At 39.7% G+C, this 21,640-nt stretch overlaps 1 protein-coding gene across 1 annotated transcript in view; it reads right to left on the reverse strand.

Annotated features, from left to right (window-relative positions):
* LOC128691045 (protein O-mannosyl-transferase TMTC1) overlaps positions 1-21,640 on the reverse strand; it is a 65,987-nt gene that overhangs the window by 11,721 nt on the left and 32,626 nt on the right. The window contains exons 2-8 of the mRNA XM_070089208.1: positions 12,182-12,359; positions 9,026-9,099; positions 5,907-6,119; positions 5,252-5,324; positions 3,106-3,206; positions 2,654-2,840; positions 1,873-1,994 (exon numbers count right to left, since the gene is read on the reverse strand). Coding sequence (XP_069945309.1) covers positions 1,873-1,994; positions 2,654-2,840; positions 3,106-3,206; positions 5,252-5,324; positions 5,907-6,119; positions 9,026-9,099; positions 12,182-12,359 — 948 coding nt within the window. The remainder of the gene's footprint in view (positions 1-1,872; positions 1,995-2,653; positions 2,841-3,105; positions 3,207-5,251; positions 5,325-5,906; positions 6,120-9,025; positions 9,100-12,181; positions 12,360-21,640) is intronic.

Raw genomic sequence — 21,640 nt, forward strand, 5'->3', positions numbered from 1 at the left:
GAGGAGGAGGAGGAGGAGGAAGAGGAGAAGGAGGAGGAGGAGGAACAGAAGAAGGAGAAGGAGGAAGAGGAGAAGGAGGAGGAAGAGGAGAAGGAGGAGGAGGAAGAGGAGAAGGAGAAGTAGGAGGAGGAAGAGGAGGAAGAAGAGAAAGAAAAAGAGCAGGGGAGGGCGTTAATGTTTTGGCAGTGGAAGGTAAGAAGAGTCTTAATGGATGGGTTATCTTATTCTCCTCTTTAAACCTCGACAACTTAGAAGAAATATTCAGTAAATCCTCTTACCTCCGCTGGTTAAAACCGACACTATGATTCACCTCTTTAATTTGCCTCTTTCCCCCTCCCCGCCCCTCCCCTCCTCGTTCCCCTCCCCTCCCCTCCCCTCCTCGTCCCCCTCCCCTCCCATCCCATCCTATTTCTCTCTTTCCCTTTCTTCTGTTACATGGAAATGAAACTTGGCTTTCAGCTGTATTTTTAACTGAATGATGTGTGTGTGTGTGTGTGTGTGTGTGTGTGTGTGTGTGTGTGTGTGTGTTTGTACTCACCTATTTGTGGTTGCAGGGGTCGATTCACAGCTCCTGGCCCCGCCTCTTCGCTGATTGCTACTGGGCCCTCTCTCTCCCTGCTCCATGAGCTTTATCAAACCTCGTCTTAAAACTGTGTATGGTTCCTGCCTCCACTACGTCATTTTCTAGGCTATTCCACTGCCTGACAACTCTATGACTGAAGAAATACTTCCTACTATCTCTCTGACCCATTTGTGTCTTCAACTTCCAATTGTGGCCTCTTGTTTCTGTGTCCCCTCCCTGGAACATCCTGTCTTTGTCCACCTTGTCTATTCCACGCAGTATTTTATATGTCGTTATCATGTCTCCTTTGACCCTCCTGTCCTCCAGTGTCGTCAGACAGATTTCCCATTATCTTTCTTCATATGACATTCCCCTTAGCTCTGGAACTAACCTTGTCGCAAACCTTTGTACTTTCTCTAGTTTCTTGACGTGCTTTATCAAGTGCGGGTTCCAAACAGGTGCTGCATACTCCAGTATGGGCCTGACATACACGGTGTACAGTGTCGTGAACGATTCCTTACTAAGGTATCGGAATGCTGTTCTCAGGTTTGCCAGGCGCCCATATGCTGCAGCAGTTATCTGGTTGATGTTTGCTTCCGGAGACATGTTCGATGTTATACTCACCCCAAAATCTTTCTCCTTGAATGAGGTTTGCAGTTTTTGGCCACCTAGCCTATACTCTGTCTGTGGTCTTCTGTACCCTTCCCCTATCTTCATGACTTTGCATTTGGCAGGATTAAATTCGAGAAGCCATTTGCTGGACCAGGTGTCCAGTCTGTCCAAGTCTCTTTGAAGTCCTGCCTGGTCCTCATTTGATTTAAATCTCCTCATTAACTTCACATCATCTGCAAACAGGGACACTTCTGAGTCTAACCCTTCCATCACGTCGTTCACATATACCAAAAACAGCACTGGTCCTAGGACCGACCCCTGTGGGACCCCGCTCGTCACAGGTGCCCACTGTGATACATCATTACGTATCATGACTCGTTGTTGCCTCCCTGTCAGGTATTCTCTGATCCATTGCAGTGCCCTTCCTATTATATGCGCCTGATGCTCTAAATTAATACAAGTGTCTGGTGTCTGCTTACCAAGTGTCTGGTGTCTGCTTACCAAGTGTCTGGTGTCTGCTTACCAAGTGTCTGGTGTCTGCTTACCAAGTGTCTGGTGTCTGCTTACCAAGGGGCTGGTGTCTGTTTACCAAGTAGCTGGTGTCTGCTTACCAAGTAGCTGGTGTCTGCTTACCAAGCAGCTGGAATCTGCTTACCAAGTGTCTGGTATCTCGTCAGTAAGTGGTGGTAAGTGCTCACCTGGGGATGTACAGAAGTCGCTCTGCCACAACAAATCCCACTCTAAAGAAGACGTTAGTAGCTGGCAGGAATGGCAGACACAGCACCAGCAGTGACCAGACTACCACTAGCCTCTCTCTCCTCTGGCAGGGATAGATGAGAGGGATAGCTGTGAGAACCTCAGTCCTTCTCTCCTCTAGCAACGATAGAAGGGAGGGATGGGTGTGAGAACTGGGAATTTAATCATTCATCCTTCTGAGTGGGATGAAAGGATAAGAATTACTGGAATTACTGGATGAAAGGACAGAAATTACAGATACTATGAAAAGAAAAAATGGAAAAATTGATGACAGTCAAGATAATGATGGTAATAATAATAATAATAATAATAATAATAATAATAATAATAATAATAATAATAATAATAATAAGAAGAAGAAGAAGAAGAAGAAGAAGAAGAAGAAGAAGAAGAAGAAGAAGAAGAAGAAGAAGAAGAAGAAGAAGAAGAAGAAGAAGAAGAAGCAGAAGAAGCAGAAGAAGAAGAAGAAGAATGGAATATCAGTGAGGTCAAACCAGGTGGAGGCACGATATACACACACTGGAAAATTGTCAATAAACAGTGTAGAAGATATACTGAATGAAAGCATAGCATTTATTCACAGAGTGGATGACAACGGGCATAAACTATTCGCCTGTTACAACAGTCAGTCATATACGCGCACACACACACACACACACACACACACACACACACACACACACACACACACACACACACACACACACACACACACACACTCACCCTCTGTCTGAGAGCTGACACCATCAACAACAGGAGACTCGTGTAGAGAGATATGGAAGCCATGTTCCTGCCATCCAGCAGTGTTGACACCAGGGGTATCGACTCCATCTGCCAGTCATACGACAGAGTAACGGGACATAACAACAGCCAAACGTTGTGTGCCGGAAGATAACAGAACGTCAAGAACCTGTTAGACAGAAAACTCCCTTTTATTGCTAGCCAAAACGTTCTCTTTTATATTTTTCTTTAAAAACAATAGATTTTACTTTCTTATATATATATATATTTCTTCCTTAGTGAAGTCAATACAATCATTGTCTTACCTGCTCCTTGCCTGGTGCAGCCAAGACAAGAGTTACCTTCCTGAAGGAGTCAAAAAAGAATTTCCTTACCTAGAGTGGTCAAGCCAAGGGATTTCTTACCTGCAGTAGTCAAAATAAGAGTTTTCTTACCTAGTGAGAGCGCTTCTGGTGAAGGATGCGGGATTATCTTGGTCAGAGAAGACAGGTGAAGACACCATCAGCACCAGCCTCAGCATCATTGCTAACACACTCTGCCCAACAGTCATAACAGCAGTTAACTGAAATTCTTTTTCATTTTTTTAGAATAATCAGTAACCAGTCAGTTGATTACCCAGTCAGCTAGTTATTCAGTCTCTCGTGGAATGTATAGTCTTTAGTGTAGGTAAGTATTTTTGTCTGAATGTATTGTCATAAGTTGGATTTCTATTATCTTTTCCCCTTTAATTTAATGCATGGATTGTTTGCCTGTCAGCGCCATCTATATACCAGAAATAATATCATTGATGCCCACTCTGGATACTTTCCTGTTCCTCTCTTGAGGTATGAACCTCACTTAAGTTCACTATAGCAGCAGTGTGCACATAACTTTCTGAGACTTCAGCTCAAGTCTAAGTAAGACTCGGCGTCAAATGATGTTGTTCGTCAGCAGAACTTTGAAAAAAGATTCTCCTTGAACTCAGAATATTTATTACTATTTAATGTAATAATTTTAACATCTTGGAAAATTTATCGTTTTATTTTATTAGTTATTGCTTTTGTTTTCATTCTTTCCATGATACAGTCAGTCTGTTAGTAAATCAGCGAGTCAGTCAGTCCTCACATCATAGTCATGTAAACACCATTCATTTTATCAATACGAGAATTCTTTCCATTGTGTGTGTGTGTGTGTGTGTGTGTGTGTGTGTGTGTGTGTGTGTGTGTGTGTGTGTGTGTGTGTGTGTGTGTGTGTGTGTGTGTGTGTGTGTGTGTGTGTGTGTGTGTGTGTGTGTGTGTGTGTGTGTGTGTGTGTGTGTGTGTGTGTGTGTGTGTGTGTGTGTGTGTGTGTGTGTGTGTGTGTGTGTGTGTATGTGTGTGTGTGTTTTTATAAGTGAGTGGATGAATAAGTGTGTCATGCAGTAAGAGACTAAGTCTAAGTGAGTGAATGGCCGAATACACAATTGAATAAGCGAACTAGGGAGAGTGAGAGTGAGTGAGTGAGTGAGTGAGTGAGTGAGTGAGTGAGTGAGTGAGTGAGTGAGTGAGTGAGTGAGTGAGTGCGTCTCTCTGAGACAAACAACATGGAACAGTATTCTAGAAAATTAGCAGAGAGAGTGAGACTCAGATGGAAGACGCACAAGAACCACCCGAATGTTAAGACAAAATGTATTTATTTAGCCTCCAAGAGGCAGAAAACTGGAAAAAAGCGTTAAACACTGCTACGATCCACAGCTTCAAGAGTGGGTAACTCACTCAATAAACTCAAAGATTCTCTCGGTCATTTTCCCTGTTTTCCAAACATTCAGGAACTACCTGATCCATACCAACATTTTCTCTGTCGCTCAAGGTTGTTGTTTTCAGCTTGTGAATTAATCTATGCTGGGAATGGGCAACAAAAGCGTTTTTTGCAGTCCAGAAAGATTATGCATACCTTAGTGTGAGTGTTAAGTTTGTCACCATATTTTAAAAGAAATTTGCTCGTCAAATTAATTCAATATATATGTATACAAATACTTATATATATATATATATATATATATATATATATATATATATATATATATATATATATATATATATGTCGTGCCGAATAGGCAGAACGTGCGATCTTGGCTTAAATAGCAACGCTTATCTTGCCATATAGGACAAGCGAAAATTTATTTATGCAATAATTTCGCTAAAATCATTCTGAACCTAACGAAAAAAATATATTTCACTGTGTTTGTTTAGTAGCCAGAGATCAGTGTTTGTGTATATTTCGCCTGCTCTTGCGAATTACTTGCATATATATATGTATATATATATATATATATATACATATATATATATATATATATATATAAATATATATATATATATATATATATATATATAATTTATTTATTTATTTATTTATTTATCCCGCCAAGCTCCAAGAGAATTTTTTTAATTATCATCTCTAAAATTTTTACCCATTATTTTTATTGCTCAGCAGAGATAACTCATAAGTGATCAACTAAAAGTACCTTATTAAGCCTATTATTAATCGATGGAAGGGAGATTGAGATGTTATAATTTAGGAAGTAAGCTATTCTTTTTATATTTTCTATTGTATACTGACCAGACAGATGATCTTGCCTATCCTCTGCGTCAGTGGGATGATGACTCTCACGTCCACCTTCCCCAGGAAGAATCTGTAAGGGTGAGAACCCATCCCCCCTTCCTTGAGTCATCCTACTGAGACAAGGATCATAGTGAGATTATGTACTGAGACAAGAGAGTAAGATTATGTATTGGTATAAGAAAGAGAATAAGATTACGTAGTGAGACAAAATTATGTAGTGAGAAAGATAGGGAGATTCTGAAGTGCAAGTGAGACATATTGCTAAGACATAGTGCTAAGACATAGTAGTAAGACAGTATCAGACATAGCAGTATGATATTAAACCTAACTATGTCAACTTGTTGCCTGATATGCTCCATTTAGATTATTTTTTTAATTTATATTTGTTCAAAATTAAACCATATCTATTATCAGAGTTTGCAAAAATATCCCCCCACATATTTTGAATTTTTGTCTCTAAAACTGATACATTATACAATTTGTCCCCCATCTGAGATATATATATATATATATATATATATATATATATATATATATATATATATATATATATATATATATATATATATATATATATATATATATATATATATAACAGTATAGTAGACAGAAAGTGTAATAATAATAATAATAATAATAATAATTAACTAACCTCTTCAGAAGGTGGGCACTGAGAGTCAGGTCCCAGACCACACACACGCCAAGCACAGTGAGGGCATGTTCCTTACACAGCACGCCCACGCACGCCCACAACCCCGCCCACCACAACCACACTCGCTCCGTGCTTCGGGTGGTGGTAGTAGTGGTGGTAGTAGTGGTGGTAGTAGTGGTAGTAGTAGTGAAGTAGGAGGCAGCTCGTAAAGACCTATAATTAATAGCTGGTTTAAATTGTTCTTGGTCACAGTTTTATTGAAAAATTATATCCCAAATTATGTTTAAATTATTAAATTATATGATCAAATATATGATGTTTTGCAAGTTTTTCTGAGTGTAGAAAAAAGTATTCACAATGTTTATTGTTAATTTATTTTCCTCTATGTATATTTCATATATTTATTATTATTATTATTATTATTATTATTATTATTATTATTATTATTATTATTATTATTATTATTATTATTATTATTATTATTACTTTTATTATTATTATTATTATTATTATTATTATTATTATTATTATTATTATTATTATTATTATTATTATTATTTTTTATGCTAATTATCATCGTTATTATCATTAATAGTTGGAGTAGAAATATTAATAATAAATATAATAATAATAAGGAAAATAATATGGTTATATTTATTATTATTATTATTACTATTTTTATTGCTATTATTATTATTATTATTATTATTATTATTATTATTATTATTATTATTATTATTATTATTATTATTATTATTATTATTATTATTATTATTATTATTATTATTACTTTTATTATTATTATTATTATTATTATTATTATTATTACTTTTATTATTATTATTATTATTATTATTATTATTATTATTATTATTATTATTATTATTACTTTTATTATTATTATTATTATTATTATTATTATTATTATTATTATTATTATTATTATTATTATTATTATTATTATTACTTTTATAATTATTATTATTATTATTATTATTATTATTATTATTATTACTTTTATTATTATTATTATTATTATTGTTATTATTATTACTTTTGTTATTATTATTATTATTATTATTATTATTATTATTATTATTATTATTATTATTATTATTATTATTATTATTATTATTATTATTATTACTTTTATTATTATTATTATTATTATTGTTATTATTATTACTTTTATTATTATTATTATTATTATTATTATTATTATTATTATTATTATTATTATTATTATTATTATTACTTTTATTATTATTATTATTATTATTATTATTATTATTATTATTATTATTATTATTATTATTACTTTTATTATTATTATTATTATTATTATTATTATTATTATTATTATTATTATTATTATTATTATTACTTTTATTATTATTATTATTATTATTATTATTATTATTATTATTATCATTATTATTATTATCATTATTATTATTATTATTACTTTTATTATTATTATTATTATTATTATTATTATTATTATTATTATTATTATTATTATTATTATCATTATTGCTATTATTATTATTATTATCCTCATTATCATCATCATCAACATGGCTGCCTTGTGAGCCTGTAAGCTTGGCACCTCCTATAATTATAATTACCGCCTTTCCTAATGAATAGCCACTCAGATTATTCCGCCTAAACTGACTTGATTGGGACTATTCCAAACTGAATTACATTTAATAAGCTTTACCCGATGGGACTTTTTTCATTAATTTGTGGTATAAATGAGAGCTGGTTCACTTTATTCATTTCTTTTTAGGGTTACTGTATTTTGTTTGGGTATAAACAAAAATTTTAAAACTTTATTTTTGAGGTTAGTGTGGTGGGAGATTTTATTTTCGCGTGATTTGATAAAGAGTCAAAGTTATGTGTGATTTTTACGTCGCGTATTGACGGTAACGAATACATATGTATTTATTGCATGTGTCCATGTATCAACACTCGTGTATGTCATCAGATGCATCCACACGAATACGCTAAAGCATGTACACACACGCACACACACACACACACACACACACACACACACACACACACACACACACAGGGGTCAGTTCTAGGACCAGTGCTATTTTTGATATATGTGAACGACATGATGGAAGGAATAGACTCTGAAGTGTCCCTATTCGCAGATGATGTGAAGTTGATGAGAAGAATTAAATCGGATGAGGATGAGGCAGGACTGCAAAGAGACCTGGACAGGCTGGACACGTGGTCCAGAAACTGGCTTCTCGAATTCAACCCTGCCAAATGCAAAGTCATGAAGATTGGGGAGGGGCAAAGAAGACCGCAGACAGAGTATAGGCTAGGTGGACAAAGACTACAGATCTCACTCAGGAAGAAAGACCTTGGGGTGACCGTAACACCGAGCACGTCACCGGAGGCACACATCAACCAAATAACTGCTGCAGCATACGGGCGCCTGGCAAACCTGAGAATAGCATTCCGATACCTTAATAAGGAATCGTTCAAGACACTGTACATTGTGTATGTTAGGCCCATACTGGAGTATGCAGCACCAGTCTGGAACCCACACCTGGTCAAGCACGTCAAGAAGTTAGAGAAAGTACGAAGGTTTGCAACAAGGCTAGTTCCAGAGCTCAGGGGAATGTCGTACGAGGAAAGGTTGAGGGAAATCGGACTGACGACACTGGAGGAAAGGAGGGTCAGGGGAGACATGACAACGACATACAAGATACTGCGGGACAAGGTGGACAGAGATAGGATGTTCCAGAGAGGGGACACAGAAACAAGGGGTCACAATTGGAAGCTGAAGACTCAGACGAGTCACAGGAACGTTAGGAAGTATTTCTTCAGTCATAGAGTCGTCAGGAAGTGGAATAGCCTAGGAAGTGAAGTGGTGGAGGCAGGAACCATACATAGTTTTAAGAAGAGGTATGACAAAGCTCAGGAAGCAGAGAGGGAGAGGACCTAGTAGCGATCAGTGAAGAGGCGGGGCCAGGAGCTGAGTCTCGACCCCTGCAACCACAATTAGGTGAATACACACACACACACACACACACACACACACACACACACACACACACACACACACACACACACACACACACACACACACATACACACACCTGTGATAAGCGCTGAAGGCAGCAAGGAAGGCAGCAGCACCCAGTAGATCAGCTCTGCCTACCACACCTGTCACCTGCAACAGACACAGACACATGCAGTACTCATATTAAAGGTCACACACTTTTAAGCAGTGTTTCCAGCTGACCCCAATAGCAAATAACCTGTTCGAAACAGCGTTTATTTTCGCCACCATCATCATGAATATGATGAAGATATCCAGGATAGGTCGTAATGGACGACCCTCAGTGTTTGTAAAGTTCTCTAGCTGAGTCCCTGCAGTGTAGGGCTTGCTGGATGCTTGGACCACGGTTCCAATCCCCGTCCGTTCTCCTGTTTATTCACATAATATTTAGCATGACATCAAATATTCTAACAGTATGTTAAATAGAGAGAAAGATGGTCAGGGTTACTGTCACATTATGAGTTCGTAAATTAACATTTATGAGATATGTTAAAAAATGATATTTCATATTATATTCTCATTTTTTTTATTTTTTTTTATTTTTGCTATTCAAATATTTTTTTTAGGAACATAGACACACACACACACACACACACACACACACACACACACACACACACACACACACACACACACACACACACACACACACACACACACACACACACACACACACACACACACACACATATACACACACACACACACACACACATGAACCCATGGTCGTTGCTCCACCCCCTGGTCGTTGCTCCACCCCTTGGTCGTTGCTCCACCCCCTGGTCGTTGCTCCACCCCCTGGTCGTTGCTCCACCCCCTGGTCGTGCTGACGAGATCCGTGGGCATCACCACGGTCCGGGTACACAGACACAATATTTCCAGAATTCCATGGGTACTACTTTTCCTTAGGATACGACTTGATACAACTCAACCCTGAACAAAACGTAGCCCCAGTAATGCACATTGTGTACACTGGTTGTTAGTACACTCTACACTCTGGTAAGTAACGTAGCCCCAGTAATGCACATTGTGTACACTGGTTGTTAGTACACTCTACACTCTGCTCAGTGAGTTGGAGAATCTTTTATTCTGGCTCAGTCAGATATTAGCTTTAACTTCACAACTTTCGAACTCACTTTCTTGTAATGTTCAATGACCATTTAACTTCCGCTTAGAATCCTGCTCCTCAGTCCTTGTCTATTCAATAGCTTGTGTCTAGTCCACTGAGTATCTTGCATGTTGTTATCAAGTCTTCATCAGCAATTCCATTTTCCAAGATTGTTAGATTGGGATTGATTGTTCTATCTTCGTAGGTCAGCAGTTTCACCTCTGGACTTGTTTAGGTGTCAACCTTGTCTTTCTAATTTATTTACATGTGTGATTTTCTGTAGGCTTGTGTATGGCAGGTCTGTCATATGTGTACTCTTGAAGACGTTCTTGATGAGGTTACTGTGTGTGTGTGTGTATGTGTGTGTGTGTGTGTGTGTGTGTGTGTGTGTGTGTGTGTGTGTGTGTGTGTGTGTGTGTGAATTTTTATCTGCCTTTAATGTATCATGAAGTTTTTTTCCCCCAGTGAGTGAGTTGGGTGCGGGAGGATTCATTTGCATATGTGACATGTGGGTGGTTGACAAGCTGGGTTTTTTAATAGTGGTGAAGTGTGTAATTGATGCTGTGTGTATATTGTGTTTGTTGAACGGTCCAGCGCTTGTTTGTCTGTGTGTTTCAGAGTGTGTGTATGTGTGTGTATATGTGGGTAATGCGTTCAGTGGTTTAGTGTTTGCTTGTTTGTGTGTTTCTCTGTCTGGATTTAAAACAATAACAAAAGCTTTTTTGTTTCACTTATTTAAGCCACTAGTGGACCCAGAGATATACTCCAACACCTATATAACTAACTGACTAAAAAGCTTGTAACTGGTTGACTGTAATACAGATATGTATAATTATATATCTGGCTAATTGGTAAATAAATGATTATAGATAAAAAAACCGTTGAGGGAAATGTGTAGCATAATTATTTTGCCTAGATTTAGGAGCCTAAAACTGAAACACGTGTGTGGTTTTTTCCTGGGTGTTAAGAACGACTGGAAGGAAGGTTTTTAAGTGATAGATGGAGGTTTTAAGTGATAGAAAGCTGAGAATCCAGCAGGTTTGTGACAGCGTCTTACCTGGGGGTGAGTGGAGGCGAAGGTTTTTCTTATGATTTGACGTGCTGTTGGAGTGCGAGCAAGGTGACATTCAATAAGCCGGACTTGAGTCCTGGAGGTAAGCTGCTGTTGCAGTTCGGAAGGTCGTTTGTATTTTGACCTCTGCCCACTTTTGGCAAAACAACTATTAAATGGTTAATTAACCATGTGTTTTATTTTTTGGGTCACTCTGCCTTTGAGGAGCAAGATTAATTATAGATTTTGTACTGGTTGCCTATAATGCGGTTAATTATAGATATATAACTGACTGAGTGATATATATTTTTATGTATGTAAACGTATATGATGTATAAACTGACTTGACTGTGTTTATATAAGTTACTGGTAAGTGATGCAAGTGGATTGACCTGCAGTGTGACCCGTGGCTTGACCTGGTACATGATCTGAAGCGCGACCACGAGCGTGGCCGGGAGCGTGACCTGGGGTGTGACCTGGAGCGTGACCTGGAGCGTGACCTGGAGCGTGACCAGGAGCGTGACCTGGGGTGTGACCTGGAGCGTGACCTGGAGCGTGGCCTGGTGCGTGACCTGGAGCGTGACCTGGAGCGTGACCTGGAGCGTGACCTGGAGCGTGACCTGGAGCGTGACCAGGAGCATGACCTGGTGCGTGACCTGGAGCGTGACCTGGAGCGTGACCTGGGGTGTGACCTGGGGTGTGACCTGGTGCGTGACCTGGGAATGTGGTGGAGGGTCGCATGTACTAGCATAAAAGCTGACGGAAGGAGGCAGGAAATGGAACAACAGAAACGATATACACTCAATCAGAGTCAACTGTCTACTTCCTCTCTCTCTCTACTGCCACCCCAACCTCCATTTCCCTCTCCATGTAATATATATATATATATATATATATATACATATATATATATATATATATATATATATATATATATATATATATATATATATATATATATATATATATATATATATATATATATATATATATATATATATATATATATATATATACACACACACACTACCTACTGCTTCTGTGTGTACTGGATGAGTAGAGAAGATCAGTCCACTCGCTAGCGTCTCCAGCAGCGTAAGGCGCAGCGTATCGAGCAAGGTGCGTGCGTAGAGCAGCGTCACGCAGCTGTGTAGTACGACGTTGATGGTGTGGTCAGCCAAGCTGTTGTTGCCCCACACCCAGTGTCCCAACCTGTGTGTCAGAGAGTATACCAATGAGTGTTAGAGACAGAGATACACACAGAGACACAGACACAGACAGAGATACAGAGACACAGACACAGACAGAGATACAGAGACACAGAGACACAGAGACACAGACAGAGACAGAACATCTGTAAGTTCTCCCACGATCGATAAAAAAACACTTAGTAAAAAAATATTATTGTCTGGTTCTGCCTGTCTGGTAAGACATGTGAAGCTGTTAGGTATCTTTATTCAGAAACGTTTCGCCTACACAGTAGGCTTCTTCAGTCGAGTACAGAGGAGTCAGCAGAAGAGTAGAGATGTGAAGACGATGTCATCAGTCCATCACCCTTCAAGACGCAGTTTTGAGGTGGTCAGTCCCTCAGCCTGGAGAAGAGTACTGCCCCAAAGTCATTGCTAGAGTTTACCATTATTATATTCACTTCTGCCACTGTCTGCAGCGCTGTAAGCGTCTGTACGCGACTGAGGAAGTCTGCTTTGCAGACGGAACGTTTCGACCATAAAGATACCCAAGTGCTGCATGTCCGTTTTATTCGTGAATTTGTCGGTACTGCTCTTAGTAACTATTTATTTATTCAACGATTTCATTTATTCATCTCTGATGCCTTTCTTCATTATTCATTTGTACTTATTTATTTGGGACCAATAAAACGTTAGTAATGTCTACTTACACTTTACTAACATTTTATTGCGTCTCTCTGTCTTGATATAACTTATTTTCTCTCTCTTTTCCAGGCGCTTTATGATCCCTGCGGGTTTATCGTCTTCCTTATGATATCTCTCGTGAAGAAAGATTGTGCTTGCTTCTTTCTTGATAAACTTTAACAACTTGGAGATAGATAAACCACCACAGTGTTGATATCTACTTCCCACAGCCACATAAACCACGACAGTGTTAGTATCCACGATCCACAGCCACGTAAACCACGACAGTGTTAGTATCCACGATCCACAGCCACATAAACCACAACAGTGTTAGTAACTACGACCCACAGCCACATAAACCACAACAGTGTTAGTAACTACGACCCACAGCCACATAAACCACAACAGTGTTAGTAACTATGACCCAGAGCCACATAAACCACGACAGTGTTAGTATGCACGATCCACAGCCACATAAACCACGACAGTGATGGTAACTACCACCCACAGCCACATAAACCTCGACAGTTTTAGTATCTACGACCCACAGCCACATAAACCACGACAATGTCAGCATCACACGACCAACTGCAACATAAAACGCTGGCTATTTAAAAACATTTACTCTGAATAAATTTCTAAAATATGATATTTCCTTCCTAGTTATATTATTCCTGTTGACCTCTTGATAGATGGAATAAAATACCGACACGATGAAAAAAAAACACAAATGAAGTCTAATGGAATCCTTTATTGACAACGTTTCCCCCATGAGGGAAACGTGTATAATACCTACATGAGTTTCTCGGTATTGTCTCCCATTTCCAACAAATCTGTGAGACACAATTTCTCCATATAGATGTCAAGTTCTTTTTAGAAAACCGACAGTATATGCATTTTTGTCTTAAAGAACTGGAAATAAACCTGGTCGAAACGTTCTTACAAGCACTTGACCGTAATGTTCCTTCCAAGGACTATTGACTGGCATCTCTGCTACGATCCAGGGCATATAAAGAGAGAGCAAGAGAGAGAGAGAGAGAGAGAGAGAGAGAGAGAGAGAGAGAGAGAGAGAGAGAGAGAGAGACTAGTGCTCTCTTTACATATACATTGGGCTATATACATTCCTCAAAATATAAACAATGAATTTCGCCAAAGGCAACATAAACTTTCGGACTATGTATAATACCAATACAGAATATTTTGATATTTTTATTTTTTTCTGTTTACTAAAATCATAAATGTTAAATCGAGGACGTTCAACTGAACATCCATTACGTTCTCCATAGTGTAATGGTACTCGCATTATTTTTTTCCGGAGGGCACTTTTAAAACGTTCTCTTAACTCTGTGTTTGGACACTGAACGAAATGATTTTATCCTGTGTGTGTGTGTACTCACCTATTTGTGGTTGCAGGGGTCGAGTCACAGCTCCTGGCCCCGCCTCTTCGCTGATTGCTACTAGGTCCTCTCTCTCCCTGCCCCATGAGCTCTATCATACCTCGCCTTAAAACTATGTATGGTTCCTGCCTCCACCACATCACTTTCTAGGCTATTCCATGGCCTGACTACTCTATGACTGAAGAAATACTTCCTAACATCCCTTTGATTCATCTGAGTCTTCAACTTCCAATTGTGACCTCTTGTGTCTGTGTCCCATCTCTGGAACATCCCGTCTTTGTCCACCTCGTCTATTCCGCGCAGTATTTTATATGTCGTTATCATGTCTCCCCTGACCCTCCTGGCCTCCAGTGTCGTCAGGCCGATTTCCCTCAACCTTTCTTCATAGGACAATCCCCGTAGCTCTGGGACTAGTCTTGTTGCAAACCTTTGCACTTTCTCTAATTTCTTGACGTGCTTGACTAGGTGTGGATTCCAAACTGGTGCTGCATACTCCAGTATGGGCCTGACATAGATGGTGTACAGAGTCTTAAACGAATCCTTACTGAGGTATCGGAACGCTATCCGTAGGTTTGCCAGGCGCCCGTATGCTGCAGCAGTTATCTGATTGATGTGCGCCTCAGGAGATATGCTCGGTGTTATACTCACCCCCAGATCTTTTTCCTTTAGTGAGGTTTGCAGTCTTTGGCCATCTAAACTATATTGTGTCTGCGGTCTTCTTTGCCCTTCCCCAATCTTCATGACTTTGCATTTGGCAGGGTTAAATTCTAGGAGCCAGTTGCTGGACCAGGCTTGTAGCCTGTCCAGATCTCTTTGTAGTCCTGCCTGATCCTCGTCCGATTCGATTCTTCTCATTAACTTCACATCGTCTGCAAACAAGGACACTTCTGAGTCTATCCCTTCCGTTATGTCGTTCACGTATACCAAGAACAGCACAGGTCCTAGGACTGACCCCTGTGGAACCCCGCTTGTCACAGGCGCCCACTCTGACACCTCGTCGCGTACCATGACTCGTTGTTTCCTCCCTGTCAGATATTCTCTGATCCATTGCAGTGCCTTTCCTGTTATGTGTGCCTGGTCCTCTAGCTTTTGCAGTAACCTCTTGTGAGGAACTGTGTCGAAAGCCTTCTTGCAGTCCAAAAATACGCAGTCGATCCACCCCTCTCTCTCTTGTCTTACTTCTGTCACCTTGTCATAAAACTCTAGTAGGTTTGTGACACAGGATTTTCCTTCCCTGAAACCGTGCTGGTTGTCAATTATACACTTGTTTCTTTCCAGGTGCCCCAAATGTGTGTGTGTGTGTGTGTGTGTGTGTGTGTGTGTGTGTGTGTGTGTGTGTGTGTGTGTGTGTGTGTGTCTGTGTGTGTGTGTGTGTGTGTGTGTGTGTGTGTGTGTGTGTGTGTGTGTGTGTGTGTGTGTGTGTGTGTGTGTGTGTGTGTGTGTGTGTGTGTGTGTGTGTGTGTGTGTATGTGTGTGTGTGTGTGTGTGTGTGTGTGTGTGTGTGTGTGTCTGTGTGTGTGTGTGTGTCTGTGTGTGTGTGTGTCTGTGTGTGTGTGTGTCTGTGTGTGTGTGTGTCTGTGTGTGTGTGTGTCTGTGTGTGTGTGTGTGTGTGTGTGTGTGTGTCTGTGTGTGTGTGTGTGTCTGTGTGTGTGTGTGTCTGTGTGTGTGTGTGTCTGTGTGTGTGTGTGTGTGTGTGTGTGTGTGTGTGTGTGTGTGTGTGTGTGTGTGTGTCTGTGTGTGTGTGTGTCTGTGTGTGTGTGTGTCTGTGTGTGTGTGTGTCTGTGTGTGTGTGTGTGTGTGTGTGTGTGTGTGTCTGTGTGTGTGTGTGTGTGTGTGTGTGTGTGTGTGTGTGTCTGTGTCTGTGTCTGTGTGTATTTGTACTCACCTTTATGTGGTTGCAGGGGGTCGGGTCGCAGCTCCTGTGTGTGTATATACACACCGATATGTTTACAGTCATGCAATAATCGCTTATATATCTCAAATTCTTCAACATTCTCATTTAAAAAAAAATACCTCCTGATATTCTATACACATTTAACAAATAAAAAATAAAGATATACCGAAATATCCACTTTTTTTAATTTCAAATGTCAGATTAAGATCTAGCTCAGTTTCCCCTTTAAAAGCAGCTGAGATACCAAGTTTATGATAATTTATTAGTTTCCGGGTAAAGAACCTGTCTTTATCCAGCCTGTCTCTGTGCTGCAGTATTTTGTACGTTGCTATCATATTTCCCCCTCGTTATTCATACCTTTCTCACACATGACTCACAGTTCATGACTCCCTTCTTTGCCACCAATCCTGATGCACTTCATGGTATTTTCTCAGGTTTGAAGCTGTTTCACACTGTGAGGGTTCCACACTGGCGCTGCACACTCAAGCCTGCGTCCCACGCATGAGACGAAAAGTGTTTCGAGCGATTCTTAATATTGGCTGTCATTCTGAGCACTTAGATTATACTACAAAAAACCTGTACCTTTTATAAGAGCCTCAGGACACAAATTATTGACATTTATTACTCTAAAACCTTTTAAACTTAGAGATTAGCTCCTGAATTGGCAGAAAAAAGGGTAGTTACCCCCTGAATGAGCTGTGTGTTTAACATACAGTGGATCCCCGGTTAACGAACTTTTTTCATTCCAGTAGTATGTTCAGGTGCCAGTACTGACTGAATTTTTTCCCATAAGGAATATTGTGAAGTAGATTAGTCCATTTCAGACCCCCAAACATACACGTACAAACGCACTTACATAAATACACTTACATAATTGGTCGCATTTGGAGGTGATCGTTAAGCGGGGGTCCACTGTATTTCTATCATGTGTCATTACAGTACACATAGATAATCCTCACATAGGAAAATGAACCTTACGACGACGTTTGGGTCCGACTTGAACCATTAATTGACGTTTTTATGCGTCACTGCAGCATACCTTGTCAACATATAAGTCAAGATACTGGCTATACTTACCTTTATTATATTTAAACGTAGATTAGGTCCTTTCAAACGTGGGTTAGGTCCTGGAAAACGTGGTTTAGGTCCTGGCAAACGTGGTTTAGGTCCTGGCAAAAGTGGTTTAGGCCCTGGGTACGTGGTAGTGTTTTTATTGTCCTCGCCAAATAACAACTGAAGTATTTGGTATAAATTTTTTAAAATAAATATGCTTCGTATTAATGCCTTTAAATATATAACGTAAATACCTGTGGCATATTTGAGAATATATAAATATAGTGAATTTGGCTCTATTGTCTTGGTTAAGAGTTTTATTTGTATTACTAAAAGTTATTTGTGCAAGTGACGTAAAGAACACAAACCCGTCATGCTAAAACTATGTATGGATCCTGCCTGCACTACGTCACTCTCCAGACTCTTGCACTTTCTGTAAACTCTAAAGCTGAAGAAGTACTTCCTAAAATCCCTATGACTCATTTGAGTTTTTAACTTCTAGTTGTGTCCTCTTGTTAGAGCTGATGATTGCTGCTGTATGAATCAGGCAGTCAGTATGGTGCTGAGTCAGTATTGTGCTGAGTCAGTATTGTGCTGAGTCAGTATGATGCTGAGTCAGTGTGGTGCTGAGTCAGTATGGTGCTGAGTCAGTATGGTGCTGAGTCAGTATGGTGCTGAGTCAGTATGGTGCTGAGTCAGTATGGTGCTGAGTCAGTATGGTGCTGAGTCAGTATGGTGCTGAGTCAGTATGGTGCTGAGTCAGTATGGCTGGTGACTTAATGAGTCAGTATGGCTGGTGACTTAATGAGTCAGTATGGCTGGTGACTTAATGAGTCAGTATGGCTGGTGACTTAATGAGTCAGTATGGTACTGAGTCAGTATGGCTGGTGACTTAATGAGTCAGTATGGCTGGTGACTTAATGAGTCAGTATGGTACTGAGTCAGTATGGCTGGTGACTTAATGAGTCAGTATAGCTGGTGACTTAATGAGTCAGTATGGCTGGTGACTTAATGAGTCAGTATGGCTGGTGACTTAATGAGTCAGTATGGCTGGTGACTTAATGAGTTAATGGGTTGTGTAACTGATGGGTTTCTAGATGGGTGGTGATCTTGCTTCTTAGGACCCTTTCAAAGATTTTTATGATATGGGATGTTAGTGCTATCGATTTGTAGTTCTTTGCTGTTGCTTTACTGCCCCCTTTGTGGAGTGGGGCTATGTCTGTTGTTTTTAGTAACTGTGGGACGACCCCCGTGTCCATGCTCCCTCTCCATAGGATGGTAAAAGCTCGTGATAGGGGCTTCTTGCAGTTCTTGATGAACACGGAGTTCCATGAGTCTGGCCCTGGGGTAAAGTGCATGGGCATGTCATTTATCGCCTGTTCGAAGTCATTTGGCGTCAGGATAACATCGGATAGGCTTGTGTTAACCAAATTCCGTGGCTCTCTCATAAAAAAAAATTATTTTGATCTTCGACTCTCAGTCTGGTTAGCGGCTTGCTAAAAACTGAGTCATATTGGGACTTGAGTAGCTCACTCACAACACTGATGATAGGTGCAACACAACACTGATGATAACTGCAACACAACACTGATGATAGCTGCAACACAACACTAGTGATAGCTGCAACACAACACTGATGATAGATGCAACACAGTAATGTAGATAGCTGCAACACAACACTAATGATAGGTGCAACACAACACTGATGATAACTGCAACGCAACACTGATGATAGCTGCAACACAACACTAATGATAGCTGCAACACAACACTGATGATAGATGCAACACAATAATGAAGATAGCTGCAACACAACACTGATGGTAGCTGCAACACAACACTGATGATAGCTGCAACACAGCACTGATGATAGCTGCAAAACAGCAATGAAGATAGCTGCAACACAACACTGATGATAGCTGCAACACAACACTGATGATAGGTGCAACACAACACTGATGATAGGTGCAACATAACACTGATGATAACTGCAACACAACACTGATGGTAGCTGCAACACAACACTGATGATAGCTGCAACACAGCACTGATGATAGCTGCTAAATAGCAATGAAGATAGCTGCAACACAACACTGATGATAGCTGCAACACAACACTGATGATAGGTGCAACACAACACTATGAGAGGTGCAACATAACACTGATGATAACTGCAACACAACACTGATGATAGCTGCAACACAATAATGAAGATAGCTGCAACACAACACTGATAGTAGCTGCAACACAACACTGATGATAGCTGCAACACAACACTGATGACAGCTGCAACACAACACTGATGATAGGTGCAACACAACACTGATGATAGCTGCAACACAATAATGAAGATAGCTGCAACACAACACTGATGGTAGCTGCAACACAACACTGATGATAACTGCAACACAACACTGATGATAGCTGCAACACAACACTAATGATAGCTGCAACACAACACTGATGATAGCTGCAACACAGTAATGGAGATAGCTGCAACACAACACTGATTATAGGTACAACACAACACTGATGATAACTGCAACGCAACACTGATGATAGCTGCAACACAACACTAATGATAGCTGCAACACAACACTGATGATAGCTGCAACACAATAATGAAGATAGCTGCAACACAACACTGATGGTAGCTGCAACACAACACTGATGATAGCTGCAACACAACACTGATGATAGCTGCAAAACAGCAATGAAGATAGCTGCAACACAACACTGACGACAGCTGCAACACAACACTGATGATAGGTGCAACACAACACTGATGATAGGTGCAACACAACACTGATGATAACTGCAACACGACACTGATGATAGCTGCAACACAGCACTGATGATAGCTGCAAAACAGCAATGAAGATAGCTGCAACACAACACTAATGATAGCTGCAACACAACACTGATGATAGGTGCAACACAACACTAATGATAGGTGCAACATAACACTGATGATAACTGCAACACAACACTGATGATAGCTGCAACACAATAATGAAGATAGCTGCAACACAACACTGATGATAGCTGCAACACAACACTGATGACAGCTGCAACACAACACTGATGATAGGTGCAACACAACACTGATGATAGCTGCAACACAATAATGAAGATAGCTGCAACACAACACTGATGGTAGCTGCAACACAACACTGATAATAACTGCAACACAACACTGATGATAGCTGCAACACAACACTAATGATAGCTGCAACACAACACTGATGATAGCTGCAACACAGTAATGGAGATAGCTGCAACACAACACTGATGATAGGTACAACACAACACTGATGATAACTGCAACGCAACACTGATGATAGCTGCAACACAACACTAATGATAGATGCAACACAACACTGATGATAGCTGCAACACAATAATGAAGATAGCTGCAACACAACACTGATGATAGCTGCAACACAACACTGATGATAGCTGCAAAACAGCAATGAAGATAGCTGCAACACAACACTGATGACTGCTGCAACACAACACTGATGATAGGTGCAACACAACACTGATGATAGGTGCAACACAACACTGATGATAACTGCAACACAACACTGATGATAGCTGCAACACAACACTAATGATAGCTGCAACACAACACTGATGATAGCTGCAACACAATAATGAAGGTAGCTGCAACACAACACTGATGATAGCTGCAACACAATAATGAAGATAGCTGCAAAACAACACTGATGATAGCTGCAAAACAACACTGATGATAGTTGCAACACAATAATGAAGATAGCTGCAAAACAACACTGATGATAGCTGCAAAACAACACTGATGATAGCTGCAACACAACACTGATGACAGCTGCAACACAACACTGATGATAGCTGCAACACAATAATGAAGATAGCTGCAACACAACAATGATGATAGCTGCAAAAAAACAATGAAGATAGCTGCAACACAACACTGATGATAGCTGCAAAAATGCAATGAAGATAGTTGCAACACAACACTGATGATAGCTGCAACAATAATGAAGATAGCTGCAACACAACAATGATGATAGCTGCAAAACAACACTGATGATAGCTGCAACACAACACTGATGAAAGCTGCAACACAACATTGATGACAGCTGCAACACAATAATGAAGATAGCTGCAACACAACAATGATGATAGCTGCAACACAATAATGAAGATAGCTGCAACACAACAATGATGATAGCTGCAAAACAACACTGATGATAGCTGCAACACAACACTGATGAAAGCTGCAACACAACATTG

Source organism: Cherax quadricarinatus, chromosome 27 (genome assembly GCF_038502225.1).
Source record: "Cherax quadricarinatus isolate ZL_2023a chromosome 27, ASM3850222v1, whole genome shotgun sequence".
Classification (NCBI taxonomy): domain Eukaryota; kingdom Metazoa; phylum Arthropoda; class Malacostraca; order Decapoda; family Parastacidae; genus Cherax; species Cherax quadricarinatus.